The sequence below is a fragment of the Misgurnus anguillicaudatus genome, chromosome 4 (assembly GCF_027580225.2).
Source record: "Misgurnus anguillicaudatus chromosome 4, ASM2758022v2, whole genome shotgun sequence".
NCBI lineage: Eukaryota > Metazoa > Chordata > Actinopteri > Cypriniformes > Cobitidae > Misgurnus > Misgurnus anguillicaudatus.
In genome coordinates this window covers 16,233,746-16,253,571 of record NC_073340.2, presented here as the reverse complement: position 1 = coordinate 16,253,571, position 19,826 = coordinate 16,233,746, and the positions used below count along the sequence as shown (strand labels likewise).

Genomic DNA, 19,826 nt, shown 5'->3' with positions numbered 1-19,826 from the left:
TGTGATTGCAATACCAGTTTTAGCCACAAGTTTTGTGATTGCAATACCAGTTTTAGCCACAATCCTATACTGTTCCTTTAAATTAATTTTTTTTAATCTATTTTGGCCTATTTCTTTATTATTCCGTCTTTTAGTTTAATAATGTTTCATAATAACATTTTTCCACACAATTTTATTTTTGTCTAAAAGTTAATTAAAACATTTAAGCGTACAACTTTATATCAATAATTTAAGGGACATTTTAGTTAAGTGACCTGAAACTTTTAAACTTTACTGTACATGATTCAACTATGCAAAAAAATCTTAAATTGTTATGCTGACCATGTAAAATAATTTTCACTAATAGTATTTAAAACAATATTGTAGATAATAATTGTTAATAATCTATGTAATTCAACTTATATTGTAAGATGTGACCTATTGTAAGATATGACAGGCTTTACTAATTTTACAGACAAAAAACATCTACAACTAATATGTTACAACTGAATAAAGATCAACGATTTCTGACAACGAAGTGAACACTTAAGTTAGCAAATGTTATTAGCCTACTTTGCAATAGTAGTCTCAAGAAATGCAAAATAAATGTAAAATTGCTAAACGATTTAACTTTTGTTCACTCTCACAATAGATATGTTAAATGCTGTTACATTATGCATAAGCTGTAACCTTAAACCTAATTTTCACACATATGATATTGTTTTGTTTGGGCTCGTCTTACATATTTAATATTCATGTGTCTTAACAAGACAATTAGCGAATCCGACACCAGAACAAGTCAGCAAAGTAAATCAACCACGCCCACAAACATCTGACCTCACCACGCACAGGCAAGACGCCAATAAAAGAAAGAGCGCGCGGTTAGACATTCAGTACGAGAGTAGTAAACCTGACAGCGTGGTTCAGCTCGTGCAGCCGTGACATTTCTCTAAAAAAGGATCCTAAAAAAATAAACAACGAACACGAGTTCTCTATGAAAACGTTTAAAATATTTAGTATTAAATATCATGTGTTTAACATGGGATAACTAATGGGTAAAGAGGACAAAATAGTTTCAGAACCACGGACAGCAGCTAAACAGTCAACATGATCTCAACGCTGATGAAGGATCGCGTGCACGTGTTCGTAACTAGTTTGACATCTGAAGTGACGGACAATAAGATGCAAGACACGACTGCAACTTTGCCCACGGCAAGTTTTCTGGATAATGAGACCAGATGCGGCGAGCAGATCTTGAGTTACGGACCCGTTGAGAAAGTGCTCATCGGAGGGGTTCTTACCTTGCTCACTTTCCTGACAGTTTGTGGAAATTTGCTGGTGGTCATATCGGTGTGTTTTGTCAAGAAACTGAAGCAGCCTTCAAATTATTTAATCGTTTCTCTGGCTGTTGCGGACCTGTCGGTGGCAGTGGTCGTTATGCCGTTTGTCAGCATCACTGATCTCATAGGTGGACAGTGGATCTTTGGCCGCGTTTTTTGTAACGTTTTCATCGCCATGGACGTAATGTGCTGCACCGCTTCAATAATGACACTGTGTGTTATAAGTATAGATAGGTAGGTAGTAAATATACACTAGGAAAAGAGGTACACACGCTGTCACTGGGACGGTACCCTTTATAAAGGTCCTATATTTAATATGTAGGCATACACTGTATATGGGTTAGGGTTACCTTTGATATACTAATATAGGCACAAATGTGTTAAAGGGTACCGCCACAGTGACAGCCTTTGTACCTTTATTTCTGAGAATATAGAATAACTAATAACTAAATTGTAGATAGTGTTTATATACAGTGGTATTCACTGGTATGATTTTTTTCAACATTTATATGTTTCCCAGAAGAAAAAAAAAACTTAACACTGTAGTTCATGCTGTTCAAAATGTACACATGGCTTTACACAGAACTAATTGTGCTACAAAAGCTTTTTCACAGAAATGCAATAAGAACCATTTTTGGTTTCACTTTCAGTCAAAGAAACATTTCTTTCTGAGCATGTTTACAAGAACCTTTTGTAAAACAGAAAGGTTCTTCGGATATTAAAGAAATAGTTCACCCAAAAATTAAAATTCTGTCATCATTTATTAATCCTCATGTTGTTCTAAACCTCTATGAGTTTTTTTTTATTTTATGAACCCAAAAGAACATATTTTTATAAATGAGGGTAAACACACAGCTGCCGTTACCATTGACTTCCATAGTAAGAAAGTAAATATTATGGAAGTGCTGATTAATGATGAAGAAGATGTTTTGATAAATCATTGTAAGTACACATTGATGGTAAATCAATGGTTACAAGCATTTGTGTGCTTAACATTATTTATCAAAATATCATATTTTGTGTTCATCTGAAAAAGAAATTCATACAGGTTTAGAACAACATGAGGATTATTTTATTTATTTTATTTATTAGTTAATTTAACAGAGACAATGCCGTATGGCATGTCTACAATTTCAAGCAGCCGATGCTCCACATGTAGGCTTCTAGCCAAAGGCTAATTTGCAGGATGAGAAAATGATGACAAGATTTTCATTTTGGGGTGAACTATCCCTTTAAGGGTCCATTATGAAACCATATAGATTAAAATTAATTTGTGTGTATACTAAAACAAAGGTTCCTAAAATGTTCTTTATTGGACTGTATGGTTCTTTTTGTTGCTTACTGTAAATGGTTCTTTGTAGTGGATAAAGGTTATTTAGACTATAATAATGTTTTTTTTAAGAAATCTTTCAATTCAGTTCATTTTTTTCTACCACTTTTCTAAATTCTGCATTGTTGTAGCAGCTGTGCAAAGCTCATATTGTGAAATGAACAGAAAATAAATACAGATATTTATTAAAACAGGAAAAACAATAACAAATAAAAATATATTGTATTAAATAGGCTAATACACAATACAATTGACGAAAAGGTTCTTCTGAAAGGGTTTTCTATTGCATTACTGTGAAGAAGCCTTTTTTTGCACCTTATACCACCTTATAATAATACTTAAAGATTTAACAATGATGTGTGACATACAGTACTGTGCAAAAGTCTTAGGCCACCACCACCAGACTTGCTATTAAGACAAACAGAAAATACAGAAAATATGTACAAAAAATAAAATTTATAGGACTAAATGTCTTCTTTAGGCATCGTCGGTGTTTAGTGTGACCTCTCTTGGCACTAAACACATCTTAAGCGTTTTTGAGCAGAATGAAGTAAAAAGACAAAAAAAAATTAAATTAGAAATTAGGATTTACTTTTATTTAGGTTTAAGAGATCCTGCAGTTTCCTGTTATTGCTCAAGTGGAAGGGGGGTTTACCCTAAAAACTTGACACATCAGTTTACATTTTTATACAGTTTTTAATACTATATATACATATTTCTGAATGTATTCTAATAAAGAGACTGAGAAACAATTATATATGATCACTATAACATTGCAAAAACACAAATTTAATTCTGGCATGGTGGCCTAAGATTTTGCACAGTACTTTATACACTCTATTGTGGGTGATTTTCAACCCAGAATTGGGTCAAAAGGGGACAATTGGGTTAAATTAACCCAGAAAATGTTTACATTTGTCTCAACAATGGGTTAAAAATAACACTTTGGGTTGAAACAATCCAAACAACAGCATTGGGTTCATCCCTTTTTAGCCCAATGTTAAACCATTTTCTAGTGTAGCTAGGCTATGTATATGCATACAATTAAGTTCTATTGGTACCAAAGAATGTCACTGTGAATTCGTCCACCTTTATGCATTCTTTGACATTGATTCACTTGAACAGTTTCTTTTTCCTTTGTCCCTGTTCTCCCCTCCATTTTCTCAGGTACCTGGGCATCACTAAGCCACTGACATATCCCGTGAGACAGAGCGGAAAGTGCATGGCCAAAATAGTGCTGTCTGTATGGCTTCTTTCTGCTTCCATCACCCTTCCCCCATTATTCGGATGGGCTCAGAATGTCAACGATGATAAGGTGTGTCTGATCAGCCAGGACCTGGGTTACACCATATACTCTACAGCCGTGGCTTTCTACATCCCCATGTCTGTAATGCTCATTATGTACTACCGGATATACAGGGTGGCAAAGGTGAGCGCCGCCAAGCACACTTTTGCCAGCTTTCCCAAAACCGACGACGAGGACAGCGTCAACTGCGTGACCGCGGCCCTGAAGCTGCAGAGGGAGGTGGAGGAATGTGTGAGTTTTTCTCGCCTTCTCAGAAATGATCGTAAAAACATCTCCATTTTCAAAAGGGAGCAGAAAGCAGCGGCCACTTTGGGGATCGTCGTGGGAGCTTTTGCCGTGTGCTGGTTGCCCTTCTTTCTGCTCTCCACCGCACGGCCGTTCATCTGCGGGGTGCAGTGCAGCTGCGTGCCTCTGTGGGTGGAGAGGACTCTGTTGTGGCTGGGCTATGCCAACTCGCTTATCAACCCCTTCATATATGCATTTTTCAACAGGGACCTCAGGACCACCTACCACAATCTTATTCGCTGCCGATATCGGAACATCAACCGGAAGCTGTCTGCGGCCAGCATGCACGAGGCTTTAAAACTTGCTGAAAAACCTGACCTGGTGATGTAGGCTGGTTTCACCGATCATGGAGACAAGGAGAAACGGGACATTTTTTTGATGAGACATTTTCAGTCACGTCAGAGTAATTAAGTTCACAGACTTTTGTAAAATGCTTTATAAATAAGATCTTTTCTGTGTACAATACTCTTTATGTAAAAGAAAAAATTACAATCCGTAGTAGTCTTTTTTTTGTATACTTATATTTGTAATTTATACTCAAATTATATTTAAGTGTTATATTTAAATTTAATTTACTGTGTATTTACAGTATGTGATGTTTATGTGTTTATATTAGAGGTAATACTAATCTTGTTTTGAGGAACAACCTACATTATAAGGTAAAAAGCTGTTACTGGGGCGGCATCCTTACAAAATGTACTACTATGTACCTATAGCGGTGCATTTTAGTACATCAAAAGTATATATTGGTACATCAAATGTACATATTTGTCTCTAAATTGTACATATTACAACATTTTGAAAGAGTATCATCCTAGTGACACAGCAGCATTCATGGATGTAAGAACTCTCGAGTTATAGACATAAATAATTTAAAGGCACAGATGTTAACCCAAAAATTACAGATCTGTTATCATTTACTGGTCCGCATGTTGTTCCAAACACATATTTCTTTTTATGAAACGCAAAAGGATAAAAGTTAGGTCTTGAAGGCCTCGGCTACCATTCCTTTTCATATCTTTCTCCATACAATGAAACTTGTCTTGTTTTGTCAAAGAAAAAGTCTTTGAACAACTCACTCTCACAAAAAAAGGTACAAAAGCCTTCAATGGGACAGTACTACCCCAGTAGGTCCTAATATGTACCCTTTAGGGAGAGTTACAGTGAGGAAAATAAGTATTTGAACACCCTGCAATTTTGCAAGTTCTCCCACTTAGAAATCACGGAGGGGTCTGAAAATGTCATCGTAGTACATGTCCACTGTGAAAGACATAATGAAAAAAATCCAGAAATCACAATGTATGATTTTTAACTATTTATTTGTATGATACAGCTGCAAATAAGTATTTGAACACCTGAGAAAGTCAATGTTAATATTTGTTACAGTAGCCTTTGTTTGCCGTTACAGAGGTCAAATGTTTCTTGTAGTTTTTCACCAGGTTTGCACACACTGCAGGAGGGATTTTGGCCCACTCCTCCACACAGATCTTCTCTAGATCAGATCTAGATTTCTGGCCTGTCACTGAAAAACACTGAGTTTGAGCTCCCTTCAAAGAATCTCCATTGGGTTTAGATCTGGAGACTGGCTAGGCTACGCCAGAACCTTGATATGCTTCTTACAGAGCCACTCCTTGGTTATCCTGGCTGTGTGCTTCGTGTCATTGTCATGTTGGAAGACCCAGCCTCGACCCATCTTCAATGCTCTAACTGAGGGAAGGAGGTTGTCCCCCAAAATCTCACAATACATGGCCCCAGTCATCCTCTCCTTAATACAGTGCAGTCGCACTGTCCCATGTGCAGAAAAACACCCCCAAACATGATGCTATCACCGCTTTACAGTAGGGATGGTGTTCTTGGGATGGTATTCATCATTCTTCTTCCTCCAAACACATTAAGTGGAATTATGACCAAATTGTTTTATTTTGGTCTCATCTGACCACATGACTTTCTCCCATGACTCCTCTGGATCATCCAAATGGTCATTGGCAAACTTAAGACGGGCCTGGACATGTGCTGGTTTAAGCAGGGGAACCTTCCGTGCCATGCATGATTTCAAACCATGACGTCTTAGTGTATTACCAACAGTAACCTTGGAAATGGTGGTCCCAGCTCTTTTCAGGTCATTGACCAGCTCCTCCCGTGTAGTTCTGGGCTGATTTCTCACCTTTCTTAGGATAATTGAGACCCCATGAGGTGAGATCTTGCATGGAGCCCCAGTCCGAGGGAGATTGACAGTCATGTTTAGCTTCTTCCATTTTCTAATGATTGCTCCAACAGTGGACCTTTTTTCACCAAGCTGCTTGGCAATTTCCCCGTAGCCCTTTCCAGCCTTGTGGACGTGTACAATTTTGTCTCTAGTGTCTTTTGGTCTTGGCCATGTTAGTAGTTGGATTCCTACTGATTGTATGGGGTGGACAGGTGTCTTTATGCAGCTAACGACCTCAAACAGGTGCATCTAATTTAGGATAATAAATGGAGTGGAGGTGGACATTTTAAAGGCAGACTAACAGGTCTTTGAGGGTCAGAATTCTAGCTGATAGACAGGTGTTCAAATACTTATTTGCAGCTGTATCATACAAATAAATAGTAAAAAAAAATCATACATTGTGATTTCTGGATTTTTTTTTATTTAGATTATGTCTCTCGCAGTGGACATGCACCTACAATGACAATTTCAGACCCCTCCATGATTTCTATGTGAGGGAACTTGCAAAATAGCAGGGTGTTCAAATACTTATTTCCCTCACTGTATGTATACCTTGGTACTACTATTGTGTACATTTGAAGTATTAATAGGCACTCTTTGGGTCCAAATATGTACTTTTTAAAAGGGTATCGCCCCAGCGACAGCTTTTTTTGTTGTGTTAAAAGTAAGAAAAGCAAAAAAAATATATAAGAATCCCATAAAAAGTATGCAGCGTTACTACACAGTCCATCAAATGCACGGTGTTGCGCTTTGCAATTTTTCAGTTTATTTTTGCAGTCTTGCTCTATCATCACTTTTGTCCTCCAAACAGTCCAAACCTGATTTTACGGTCAGTGATATCCACTAATAATGTGACAGCAGTCTTTGCCTGTATAGAACTGTAGTCTTATTAACAGAAGCAAGGTATTTATTGTCTACTAGCTGTGAGAAAGAAAGAGGAGGGCAAAGACAATGCAGGTGAATTTAATATCTGTCAAGATGCTTTGCCAACAGATGGTAAACAATACATCAACACTGAGTGCCCCTGCAGATTCACTTTTAGAAAACAAAACCTGCATATGAATTTACAATATCTGTGGCATGAAAGAGTAATACTAAACAACCATCAATGATAGGGTGCATACTGGTATAATGAGGATACATTCTGATCATTTAAACCCTCAAACAATACCATTAGGAGTATAAGATCTATCTGGAAGATCCCCATTACACTGTACAGAGGTTAATAAAGGGCTTTAGGGAAAAGTCAGCACTGCAGCAGAAGAATGATGATTCAATTTTATATCATTTTACGGTTCATGTAGGATGATCTGTTTTTATTAAAAGGTCAAAACTTAGAGCAGTTATCAGCAGTAAAATAGTTTTGTTTGGAGGTGAGAAATTGAACTGTTAGAAAAAATGGTCCCAAGGTGTCACTGGGGCTTTACCCTTTAGCATGTAGGTACATATATGTTTACATTTAGTACCAATATGTACCTCTGAGATACTCATAGGCAGTCTTCAATGTGTTACTCTGAGGTACTGATATGAACTCTTTAGGTGCACTTTTTGAAAGCATACTGCCCTAGTGAAAGCTATAGGGATCATTTTAACTATTTTTTCTAGTGTATATCACCCAACAATAAAAGATCTGTTGTTTGTGTAATTTGCACGATATTGCAAACCCATATAACTTTCTTTTGTAAAAAACACAAAATGAGATGTCAGGCAGACAACACTTCTCAGAATTTCATAGTAGAAACTCATGTAGGTTCAAAATGGGATGAGGGGACAAATTTGTTTTTGTTTGTTTTTTTAAGTCAACAATGGCTTTAAAGGCATGCAACACCACCTAATTAAAGGCCTAATTTGATAGATGGGTCATTCTACAAAATGGAAAGGCTTGTCTCTTGCTTTTGCAGACCCCTTAATCATTTAATTTGACCCAATAATCCCATAATGATATATATTTAATAAATATAGACTGTCCTTAAAATGATGAGAGAGTTTATTTATTTAATTTTCTTTTTTCTATTTTTAAAAAAAAAATTAAAAGTCTGGTCCTGAAAATTGCCCTGTCCCTTTGATCATATATGGAAGTTGAACTGTGTAGTTAATGTTTAAAACCATGTTTTTTATAAAAAAAAAAAAAAAATCAAATTTACATTTACCTTTAACCCTGTATACATTTACTACAACACTGAAATGGTAAAAAACACTATTAATATGAATAATATCAAATAAATATTTGTCCCCCAAATTTATGTCATTGGTGTTACCCTACACAAAGCACTTTTATTTTGAAATAATGCATCAGCTCTTTGAAGTTTTTCATGGGTCAAGAGGTCAGTGAAAGAAGTGCAGTGGAGGAAGGCAAAAGGTTTGTGAGATGTCTTACCTTATTTGTCTAAAATATCATGATAGAATTTTGAGATAAGATTTTTTGGATGTTATTAGTGTTACTCGTTTTTATAGCTGGGAATGTTAAGATCTTTACACAAAAATACATTATACTGAATAAGTATGTGATTGTTACATCTCTGATGAAATGGCACATGGTTAATGGCAGCCATTTTGTTAAAATATTAGTTTTTTTTCTGTAAATTGTCATTAGTGTTACTTCTCTAATGAATACTTCCTAAGCACTATTCCTTTAACTGACCAACATAAAAGCATAAAAACAAAACAAGATGTAAAATTTTATGAAAGTTTATAAGTTTTATCATATTCATTATCTAATTCATATTCATTCATTATATTCTAATTTTGTCATTGGTGTTACATTGTGTCATTGGTGTTACATTGTGTCATTGGTGTTACATTGTGTCATTGGTGTAACATTGTGTCATTGGTGTTAAACCAAGTTTTGGTGTTGTGAATGTATTTTCTTGTACTTTCTAGTAATATTTTGTTGTTTATATGGGATGTAAGACATTGTTGATATTTCAGTCTTTGCATCAAAGCCTTTTTGGTTGAATATTTTTGTTTTTGTTGGTTTTAAAGAAAAAAGTCAAACTGAGAATCAAATAATTTCATACAATGCTGGATAAAGATGAAGAATTTAATTAAACAAATATTAATAATTAATTATTTTCCTTGCTGTTATCATTCCTCTACTCAACCTTTAACTAAATACACAAGCTGTAATGAGAAAAAATTTTTAGTATCAACAATAATGTTGTTTAAATCACAGGTAACACCAATGACAAATAAATGACTCATGGATTAAATATACATTAAGCTCCACGTTTTGCGGATTCATAGATTTGAAAAGTTAATTAATGCTATTAAAGAAGTTTTGGGTATGTTGAAAGAAGTTCATTTAAGCAAATTTCCATCACCCGAATTCCACCTTTTCTGTAGAATGACTCAGATGTTAAACATTAATTGCATGTAAATACAGAAAAAATAGTAAATGATGCAAATAAAACTCCTTCAAAAATACAGATGGTGAAACAGCATACAGAAGTTAATGCTGCATGCACAACACTAAACAAAATTACATTCCTGAAGAAAATGAGAAGATGGAAATATGAAATATTATGAAACACGAAATAGGCAACGTGCAATGAAACTGCTTTGATCAACCAGCTGTCATTTGGATTTATGAAAGGTACCAAATTATAAGAGCTTACCTTGTGCAGCAAATACATTTACAATGACCTATGCACAATGGCATAAACAAAACTGCTATGCTTTAAAAGCATTTATTATAAAAACATTAACCTTGAGATTGTCCTTTACTATTGTAGAGAAATCAAACTCGACGTTCTATTTACATTAACTGTCCTTGCATATCATTTCAAAAGCCTTGCTTTTTATGCATCCCATGTGAGGTCACATATTGTCCTTTGTCAAATAAATAGAAGGGAAATTAATGGGAATGTCATCAGCAGAATAAGTCTGTATAGCTTCCAAGAGTAATACGCGTTACAAAAGCAAACAGTAAGGAAAAAACTTATATTAATTTAGAGAGTTTACTGGCCAGGAGGTTTTGTTCTTAAGTTATGGACATGAACAGGTTGCTCTATAAATTGTGTCTCTTTCTGAATGCTGTGCACCCTGCTGAGTTTTTCAGTCATCTTGCTTTTCCATTTAAAGTAGCACAGTGTGAGTTCTGCTTCCCATCCATTTCCTCAGGGGCTTTTTGGAATCAATGCACTTGCAAATATATTTCAATGTAAAGCTTCAGTCTCGTTTTTATTTGTTTTAATACTTATATCCTGCTGTAAATAGTTTGACTCTAGAGCACTGGTTCTGAAAATGGGGGGCGTGAAAGATGGTGCCAGGTGGGCCCCAGTTTTATGACATTTTATAAAATACATACATTTATGATAAATTCTGTGTAATTAAACCTAGAAAAATAAGGCTACTAACAAATAGCACTACACTGTATCATTTAAAATGTTTAATTTAATTCAAATTTTAAGGCATGTAATTTTTTTATGGGGGGTGCATCATACACACACCAAAAAGTTTGAAAACCACTGCTCTAGAGTATTATTGTGAATTTGTTAATTTGAACCTTTTATGATAGATTTTGATACTTATTTTTATGCAGATAAGAGTACACAATGTTTTTCGTCATGCAGTCTGATATTCGTTTTGCATATGCATATAAATATAAAAAAATCTTATATTGATTTACATTTAAAAAAATGTTATTTAAAATTGACATTTAAAATAAAAAAATGCATTTAAAATGTATCTGACAGGAATGTATGCAAAAACTGTTAAACAAGTATGATGTTGTGTATATATAGTTTATTAAAGTGTATTAGACCTGTTTATAACAAGCAACCTTTGGAAATGTATTATTATGACCTATATCACTATTGCTAATTAATTATTATTAATGGCAGACCCTTTAAGGTATGATATGAGATATGAAATACACAGGTTATTGTTCTTGGCTGCTGTATATTATCAGTTTTAGACTCTATAAAATTTGCAAAAAAAATGTATTTCAAAATTTTATTTCAAAACCCAAGTAAAGTGAAGATTTCACGGCTATCAAAAGATTAATTGCAATTAATCACATACAAAATAAAAGTTTGTGTTTGCGTATTGTGTGTGCGTACTATGTGTATATATTATGTATATATAAATACACACATGTATGAATTTAAGTTTAATGTTATTTAGAAATATTATGTATTTATATTTATAAAATAAAATATATAAAAAATATATATATATATAAATATACATGTAAATGTTTCTTAAATACAAACATTAACGTATATATATGGTTGGTTGAGGCATGCAGAGGGAGTGGAGGGCCCGCTGTGAGTCAATAGAAGTGGGCTGCAGGGGCTTTCTAAGTCAATCTGTGCATCGGGCATTCATATATATATTACACACAGTGCACAAATAAATAAATAAATTATGCAAAAACTTATTTTGTATGCAATTAATCGCGATTAATCTTTTGACAGCCCTAGAGATTTCAGAAGTTTAAGGACAGCGGAAAGACATGTCCTTCAACGTAGACCAAATACAATGCGTAAAAGAGTAATGTTTTTATCCAGGACAGTCTTTAGATTCTGATCTTGTAAGTGGCCAGGAATCAATAAAAACACTTTCTCCACGCTTTAAATAAACAAAACTGTAGTTACTTCAGCTACAGAAACACTACACATCATTATTCAATGCGAAAGAATTTGTAAAAATATTCTTGCTTGTTCCTTTAGACCAGACTGTTCATTAAAGATGTCTTTGAACATTTGACTCCACATGGCCTCTTTATTACAGCCTAAATTAACAAAAGTAGCCTATCATTAAGAATGACCCTGATTCAGGTTCGGACCTCCCCTCTGTTGTTTCTTCGAGGCCCCATGCAGATTTAACACAACTGGCCTCTCATGTTCTTCACCACTAACAGATTGTTACCTCTGAAACAAAGAAGTCTCAAAACGAATCAATCATATAGTCCTGAAGGACAGTATATGTGCTGAAAGTAAGAACAGACGATATTATTAGCCCGACATCATCAAGGGGTTCAGCCACACAAAATGAACACGTAGACTAGACATCTACACATTTTATTTTGCTCATTTTATTAACATTTGGACATTGGAGTATTTTTCCACCAGTCTGGACTTCTTCCTTCATAGAGAGCTGTAATTGGCCAGCTGTCCTTGTATAGTGAAAGTATTGCCTTTTGATATAATCGAACAGCATCATTAATAAAACATCACAGTCGTTCAAGCAGGTAATATTAGTAACAAGAAGTCGGGGATTAATAGATGACAGCAATTACGAATCGGTGTGAACCTGCCTGTAAACCATTGGATTAGTCCTCATTACTTGATTTATAAAATTGTTTCATGCCCATTAATTTCCTGTGAAATGCATAAATGTTCTCATTGGGAATTAAAACGTTAGTAATAAAATACTGGATAAACTAATACACCTAATAAACTATAACAACTTTATAAAATAATTGGACATGCGAGTAACATTTCATGTGGGAAATGAGAGAATGAGTATTTTTGGGTGAACTGCCCCTTTAATGCCCTAAGGAATATTTTAGAATATTTTAGTATTATAAAGTTAAAATGTTTACATTTGTATAGCAAATGAACAGAATTGCTAATAGAAGCATAGAGCATCTCTTGACTGGTGAAGTTGGTTGATTCTTTGGTTTCAATGTTATTTTAAGCTCCTTGGTATTTGCCAGCTTCACAGCAGGTGTAGTTGATGTCCTGCGCTAATGTGGAGATGCTGGCTGCGATTGCACTGATCTCACTCTTGAGTGAACCTTGAGACGCAGATACTCTATCACACATGCATGTGTTGGTCTCAGATAGCAGGTGGGTTAGATAACATCTCTCACTTCATCTAACTGTGATGGAACACCACATACTGACCCTTTATAGAGCAAAATAACTACGTTGAAACTTAATCAAATGAAATGTTAAAAAATGACTAGAGTAAAACATGCAAGCTGGTTCCAAGGTAAAAATAAAAAGAGCTGCTTTATCTCACAATCATGTGAAAGGATGTTTAAAGGTCCTCAAACCATTTAAGGAAACTGATTGCAAGTTTTAAAACACATACATTTGGGTACTGTGAACTTGAGTCATGTGCAGATATGCACTTATATTTGAGTAGTGTGAACTTGAATATGGGTGCATGACTGCATATGACTCAATTTGTTTAAGTTCACAGTACTCAAATGTATGTGTTTTAAAACTTAAATGCCTGTCTGAAATCCATTTTGAATCGCAAGGCGGTACGGCATTTGGTCAGTAGGAAGTCCTTATCAATCTAAAATCATTATGAGTCTGAGTTATTTATAACGTGCATTTAAAAAGGCAACACTTATTAAACAAAATAATTCAAAATATTCTTTATTATCATGAAAATACCTGAAACAATCTGGAGATTTTTTACTAATACACACTTAGGGGCCAGTCACACCAAAAGCGTTTATGGCAGTTGCAGGCGCCTTTTTTGAATGATATTCTATGGGCGGGCACGTTTGCGCGCTGTTTATGCGCGCCGAGCGCCTTGCGGTTTTTTGCCGCCTGCCGCGCACGCGTTTTTGAAGGAGCGCTGAGAGCGGAGAAGCGTCCGACGTCATTCGAGTCTTTCCATTGTCCAATCGAATGAGGGGAGAGGCGGGCCTTACATTGTGGTGAGGGAAGTTTACAGTTGCTTTGATGAACCGGACTCCACTCGCTCACTCTCTCCTGCGTGTTTGTGCACCTCTCACCCTCAAACAAGGTCAGAGCAAGCGTCCTCTTTTTAAAGTTTCTGCTAATATGACAGTTAACAGCAAAAGAGTGCTCACCCTTCAATATTTGATTGACAAGACAGCCGACTCGGTGGTTGCTTAGCAATATGAAAAGCCGCGTCGCACTGCTCTTTTTTTTAAAAAAGGGGGCAGTGCGTCGCGCCTTGCGTTTGCAAGCGTTTAATGTGCTTTTGGTGTGACTGGCCCCTTACACACCAAAGGAAATGTAAAAACGTGAATCGGACAATAGGTGCCCTTTAATTGTTTAGCTGTAGCCAATTGAAGTACACATTTTAAGCAGTTTTCACTTTTTACAGTGTGTAGGAAATCGTTTCTCACTCCTTAACTTTAAACTTTATACTTTAAATTGTTTCACTTATAAATACTGAGGCCTGGTAGACAAAAAGTCTTTTGAACTTTGAGATGTACTGCAGAACTAAAACTTCACTTTGGTTGACACTATAAACTCGCTCGATGCGCCCATTTGCTGACACAGTTATTCACCAGGGTACCACTTTGCAAGGGTGCTTTATCTGTCAAACATGTCAAGGATTTTTGTACAAAAAGTCAGTATATCAAGTTTATCGTCTATATTGGAAATCCTCAGAGAACTCATTCACATCATGTTTTTCAATGAAGTCCCAGATTGTCATAAATCTTTTTAAATAGTGTCACTTAAAGACTTTCAGTTTCAGTATAGCGTGCATTATCTCAGAGAAGCAGTCAATAATAAATCAGTGAAGGACTAAGTTGAGATTGTGGGACAAACATATTACAATTTAAGTGCTAAACGTACTTTTGGGACTGTGAATAAAAAACAATAATTCATGGTTTTCCTCGCAGTTTTTTTGTGTTTGCGCAAGCAAGAGACTGAAAGAAGACTGAAGTCAAGGGCATAGATTTAGTTTAAACATGAAGTGTCAACTGTACATATATTTTCATTAACGTATTTCATGATTATTGGAGGTTATCTCAAACTCCGCCCCTAATTGAAGTGAAAATGTATGGGATGCCCCAGCCAGAAACACAGGCTGTAAATTGCAATCAAATAACACATCTGTCTTTGTCATTTTTTTAAAATTTTCATCTTATTTGTGGAATTATTCACATTCAGACCCCCTTATGAGATATCACGTTCAAAATCAGAGGATTTTTGAAAGTAATATTTCTTTATGCTTCCAGCAAGACATTTCCATCTGAACCAGCCCAGTACACTAACCATTGCTTTGGGTCACACACTTGTCTCTCCCTGTTTTATACATTTTAATAAAACAGACATCACTGTAAGAAACAGAGTCATGTAGACACTCATAATGCTTGGAAAATTATTCATAGATGCTTATGTAAGTCAATTCCGTTCAGAAATTCAAACCTCAAGTTTATGCAGAGCTGAAGCACTTGAAAACACACCACGGGCATTGCCAAATACTGCAGATGTTTACATATGATTTCATTCATTTATGTGATTTGTACACTGTCAGAAAAATGCACACTGGGGTGATATACCCTTTCAAAAAGTACGCATTTGCACCTAAAGCTTTAATCTTAATCATATAAAGCTTGATTGTATAAATATTTGTACCTAAATGATAAGACCTTTTAAAAGGGCACTGCCCCAGTGCCAGCTTGGGACCAAATTTGTTTGATAATGTAAAATGCTTGGCTTCATCAGAGGCTTTATTGCAGATTTGTCCAGACTTCAAATCTGCCATCACAGCTGTTTCAATTAGGTTTTTTGCTGACGTTTGAGGAAAACTAAAACTCATTCTCAAAAACAAAACGTAATCATGTTCATGCACAAGTGTGGCATGCAACCAGACTAATTCAATTTCAGCATTCTTTATTAGTGCATGGTCTCCTCATCTAACCTGTTTGGTGCCGCTCCATCAGAAACTAATTTAATATACAAGTTAGCACGAAACAAAGAATGCTCAGCTTATCCATTTTATTGCTTAGCGGTTGGGCTTTTACGTAATGTGGTTCTGTATGTTTCACAGAAGCATTAACTATAATCTCAAATGTTTAAATGAGTCAACATACAGACAAATAAGACAAATGTTCACATGCTCAACTCATATTCCTGATAACAAACAATACAGTTTTGCCTCAAAAATAATTATTGAGTATAATATGAGTTTATTTTGGAGTTGCAAACTTCTTGGCGAATGAGCATAGTTTGCGACGGCTGTAAAAAGCAATAAATGTCATCATTTCAGTCTTACTGCTGTCTATGAAAACCAAATAAGATATAAATAACACCTCGTATATGATTTTCCTTTAAAACAAATGCAGGCAAAGAAACTCACTGTGATGAATTCCATCACTTCAACAATCAAAGAACCAAATGCGTTTTTCCTGTGTTTATGCATATACATGTCTCTTTGTGTTAAAGGTCTTTCTACACACTAGGATCCATATATTAATAAAGCCAGTATGAATTCAATTCCAGCCGTGATGGTTTATTAAGCGACGGGCAAGCGCAGCCCCCTCATCATGTGTCACATTAATCACACCATCTGTAGGTGGACGTCTGAATCAGTGATTGAAACCGCCAATGACCAACTCAATTCAATTAAGATCCTTGTATGGTTCCATAAAAGAATAGCCTTCTAGTTTGTCAAAGGAGTACCCTTTCAAAAAGTAAACCTTTGTACCTAAAGAGTTATTATTACTATATTATTACCTAAAAGGTACATGTTGTTACCAAAGGTACACATATCTGTACCTAAAATAAATGAGACATATTAGGACCGTTTTATGGGCACTGTCCCAGTGACAGCTATGAACCATTTTTGGACAGTGTATAAAACTGTAAGAAAGTTTTTTTGGGAGACCAAAAGAGTTATTTGATAGCACTGCTGCATCAAACCCTTCATAGCACCTATATTTTTTATCTATGCACTTTATTTAACCCTCATTTTTTGAAACGTAAGAAAACAGGAAAAAACTATGAGAAAACATTTTGAATCTAGATCTATATTTTAAGTACCGTATACAGGGTTCCAATTTAAGGACCTTTCAAAGACTTTCCAGGTCCAATACCCTCAAATTCAAGGACTAAATGTGGGGACACATTTCAAGTGAGAGCAAGGTTACATCGTGTTACCTTTAAGATACACCGTTACAGTTCCCTTTCGAGGGAACTCCCGCTGCGTCACTGCTGTGACACTTTGAGGATGCCTCTAGGGTTAAGTGCGTCTGAATGGGTATATCAAATTCAACCAATGGTGAGGCTTAAAGACAAAGACAGGGTGACGCCGGGAGTCAGGAAGTATATCGCTATCTGAAATATTGCCAAAGACAGCATTACAGGGATGCAGGAAGTATGGCAAGGGAGACGCAGTGTCTCGTTCCCTTCTCAGGGAACAACAGTTACATACGTAACCTGAGATGTTTTCATGTGTCAAACACAACTATGCAAAAAAAGCATTTTGGTATGAATCAACATGCGTATACAGAAGATATAAGCATTTAAAGTGAACAGTTTAGCACGTGTGCTTAAAAAGTCTAGAATTTTTATGATTTTATCCTACACTACACAGGGAATAATATGGATTTTCCAGAAAACGTCTTGCATAAAATAGATTCAAACACTTTCAATGACCTGTATCTATGTATGTTTATTTTCAAAAACTTCCCAGGGTCTTGAATTTTTTTCCCCAGATTCACAAACCTCAAGGATTTCAAGGACCCGTGGGAACCCTGCGTATATGGATTGAGATTGTGAGTAAATTCAATATTTATTTGTCTCTGTGTTTCAGTGGCTGAAGTAAAAAAGTGATACTACAGCTACATTTTTTATATGCAGTCGCATTTAAAAAGCCACTTTGCAGCAAAATGAAAGATTTGCTTTTTTGCAGAGTATCTCTCTTGTATAAGTAGTTGATGAGTGAAGTTGGGAGGTGCAGCGACCCTTACTGATAAGGGATTAATGAAGTTCAATATAGCAATCCTGAAAAACTAAAGAAAGCGGTTGCAGGAGAGCGATGAGACTTTCATTCTGAAACAAATGAAGTAGAAAATGAAAACTGACATGCTTGCGCTGATTTCAATATTTAATGCCACTTTCATGAGTCATATTTTCATCTGCGGTCTCTTGGACCAGACATCTCGACAGTCGTGTTTACATTAAACCACCCAAGTGCTTTGTAACTCGCAGCATGGTATAAACTCAATAGCGCTCACTCTTGTCAGGCTTACTGTAAGAGCATTTTACTCGAATAATCAAAACCGTTCCTATAAATTAACACCAGTATGTGTTTGTCACCCACGAGCAACAAAAGACAAATGAATACTGAAATCCTTTGCCCTTGGCAGTAAGTGGAAAATTCACTTTTCTTCACTTTAAAATAAAATAAATGAGTCTTTGTTGAAATGAACCAAATACCCTCAACCTTCAAAAAACTGGCAAAGTAAACCCTGCTGAAAACACAAGCACTGTCCTCAACAGACCACTCGCTGCCTAGAGAGAGAGAGCTGATGAACGACCACGACAGACATGAGATGTCAATCAATTCATCACACTGTGGCAGGTGCAGAGACCAGAGCCAAATACTTTCTACACAACCACTTCCCGGCGTGTTTTGTCGACATTTTGAGGCTTTTGAACGTAGAAGACATCCCAAGGCGTTGTAAAGAAATTAAATTGCATCGCACGCTGACGACAACCATATTAAAAAACATCAAAGGACAACCTAAAGATATAAAAATATACCAGAGGAAGGTGCTATTGCTCAGATGAGATCTAAGTTGTGTTTCAAAGTATTAACTTAGTATCAGACGTTTCACCTAAAATTGCTTTTGAGAAATAAAAATAGGAGCAAATAAGAAAATTGTTAAAATATATCAGGGGTGGTTTCCCAGACAGGGTTTAGATTAATCCAGGACAAGGCCTTAGTTGTATTAGGACATTTAAGTCGTTTTTACAAACTAAGAAGTTGTGCTTTAAAAGTGTATATTTGTTATTTTTATTGTCAAAAATGACAATCGTTTTGCTAGATAAGACCCTTATGCCTCATTTGGGATCGTTTATAGTCCTTTGAAACTCCGTTGAAAAAAATTGTTAAGTGTTGAGTTAAGAATTAAATGTTGGGCTCTATTAAAGTCCATTAAAATTTGAAAAATCCTGCAATGTTTTCCTCAAAAAACATAATTTCTTCTCGACTGAACAAAGAAAGACATCAACATTTTGGATGACATGGTGGTGAGTAAATTATCTGGATTTTTCTTTTAAGAAAATGGAATATTCCTTTAAGGGTAAATGATGACAGAATTTTCATGTTTTGGGTAAACTATCCCTTTAAGCCTTGTCTGCAAAACCAGACCTATGTGTCTTTTTCTTAAGAGAAATATCTGGACATAGGAGACTTCAGCAAATGTTTCCATGTGCTCTCTATTTAACCTCATTGATATCTAAAATAAACTAAAAAAATAAAAAATTTTCTTTGTTATGGGATACCTTGACAGGTATATGAGTTATAAATGCACTGACACTTGCATCCATCCATAATTGCTACAGTCATGACACATTTAAACACTCCAGGGTTTGTTTTCAATGTCACATCTGTGAAAGTGAGGAGTGTATTAGTACAGATGTGACCTATCTAGTGTAAAGTACACAGATCAAGAGGTGCAGGTAAAATATATGACTTACTCTTCTT

The 19,826-nt window shown here is 35.6% G+C and overlaps 1 protein-coding gene across 1 annotated transcript; it reads left to right on the top strand.

Moving 5' to 3' along the window:
• The first annotated feature begins 909 nt into the window (after positions 1-909).
• LOC129421547 (5-hydroxytryptamine receptor 7) lies at positions 910-5,125 on the top strand. Its single transcript, XM_055177178.2, has 2 exons — positions 910-1,553; positions 3,817-5,125. The coding sequence occupies exons 1-2, from the start codon at positions 1,087-1,089 to the stop codon at positions 4,568-4,570; spliced, it is 1,221 nt and encodes a 406-aa protein (XP_055033153.2). The 5' UTR covers positions 910-1,086; the 3' UTR covers positions 4,571-5,125.
• Positions 5,126-19,826: the final 14,701 nt, after the last annotated feature.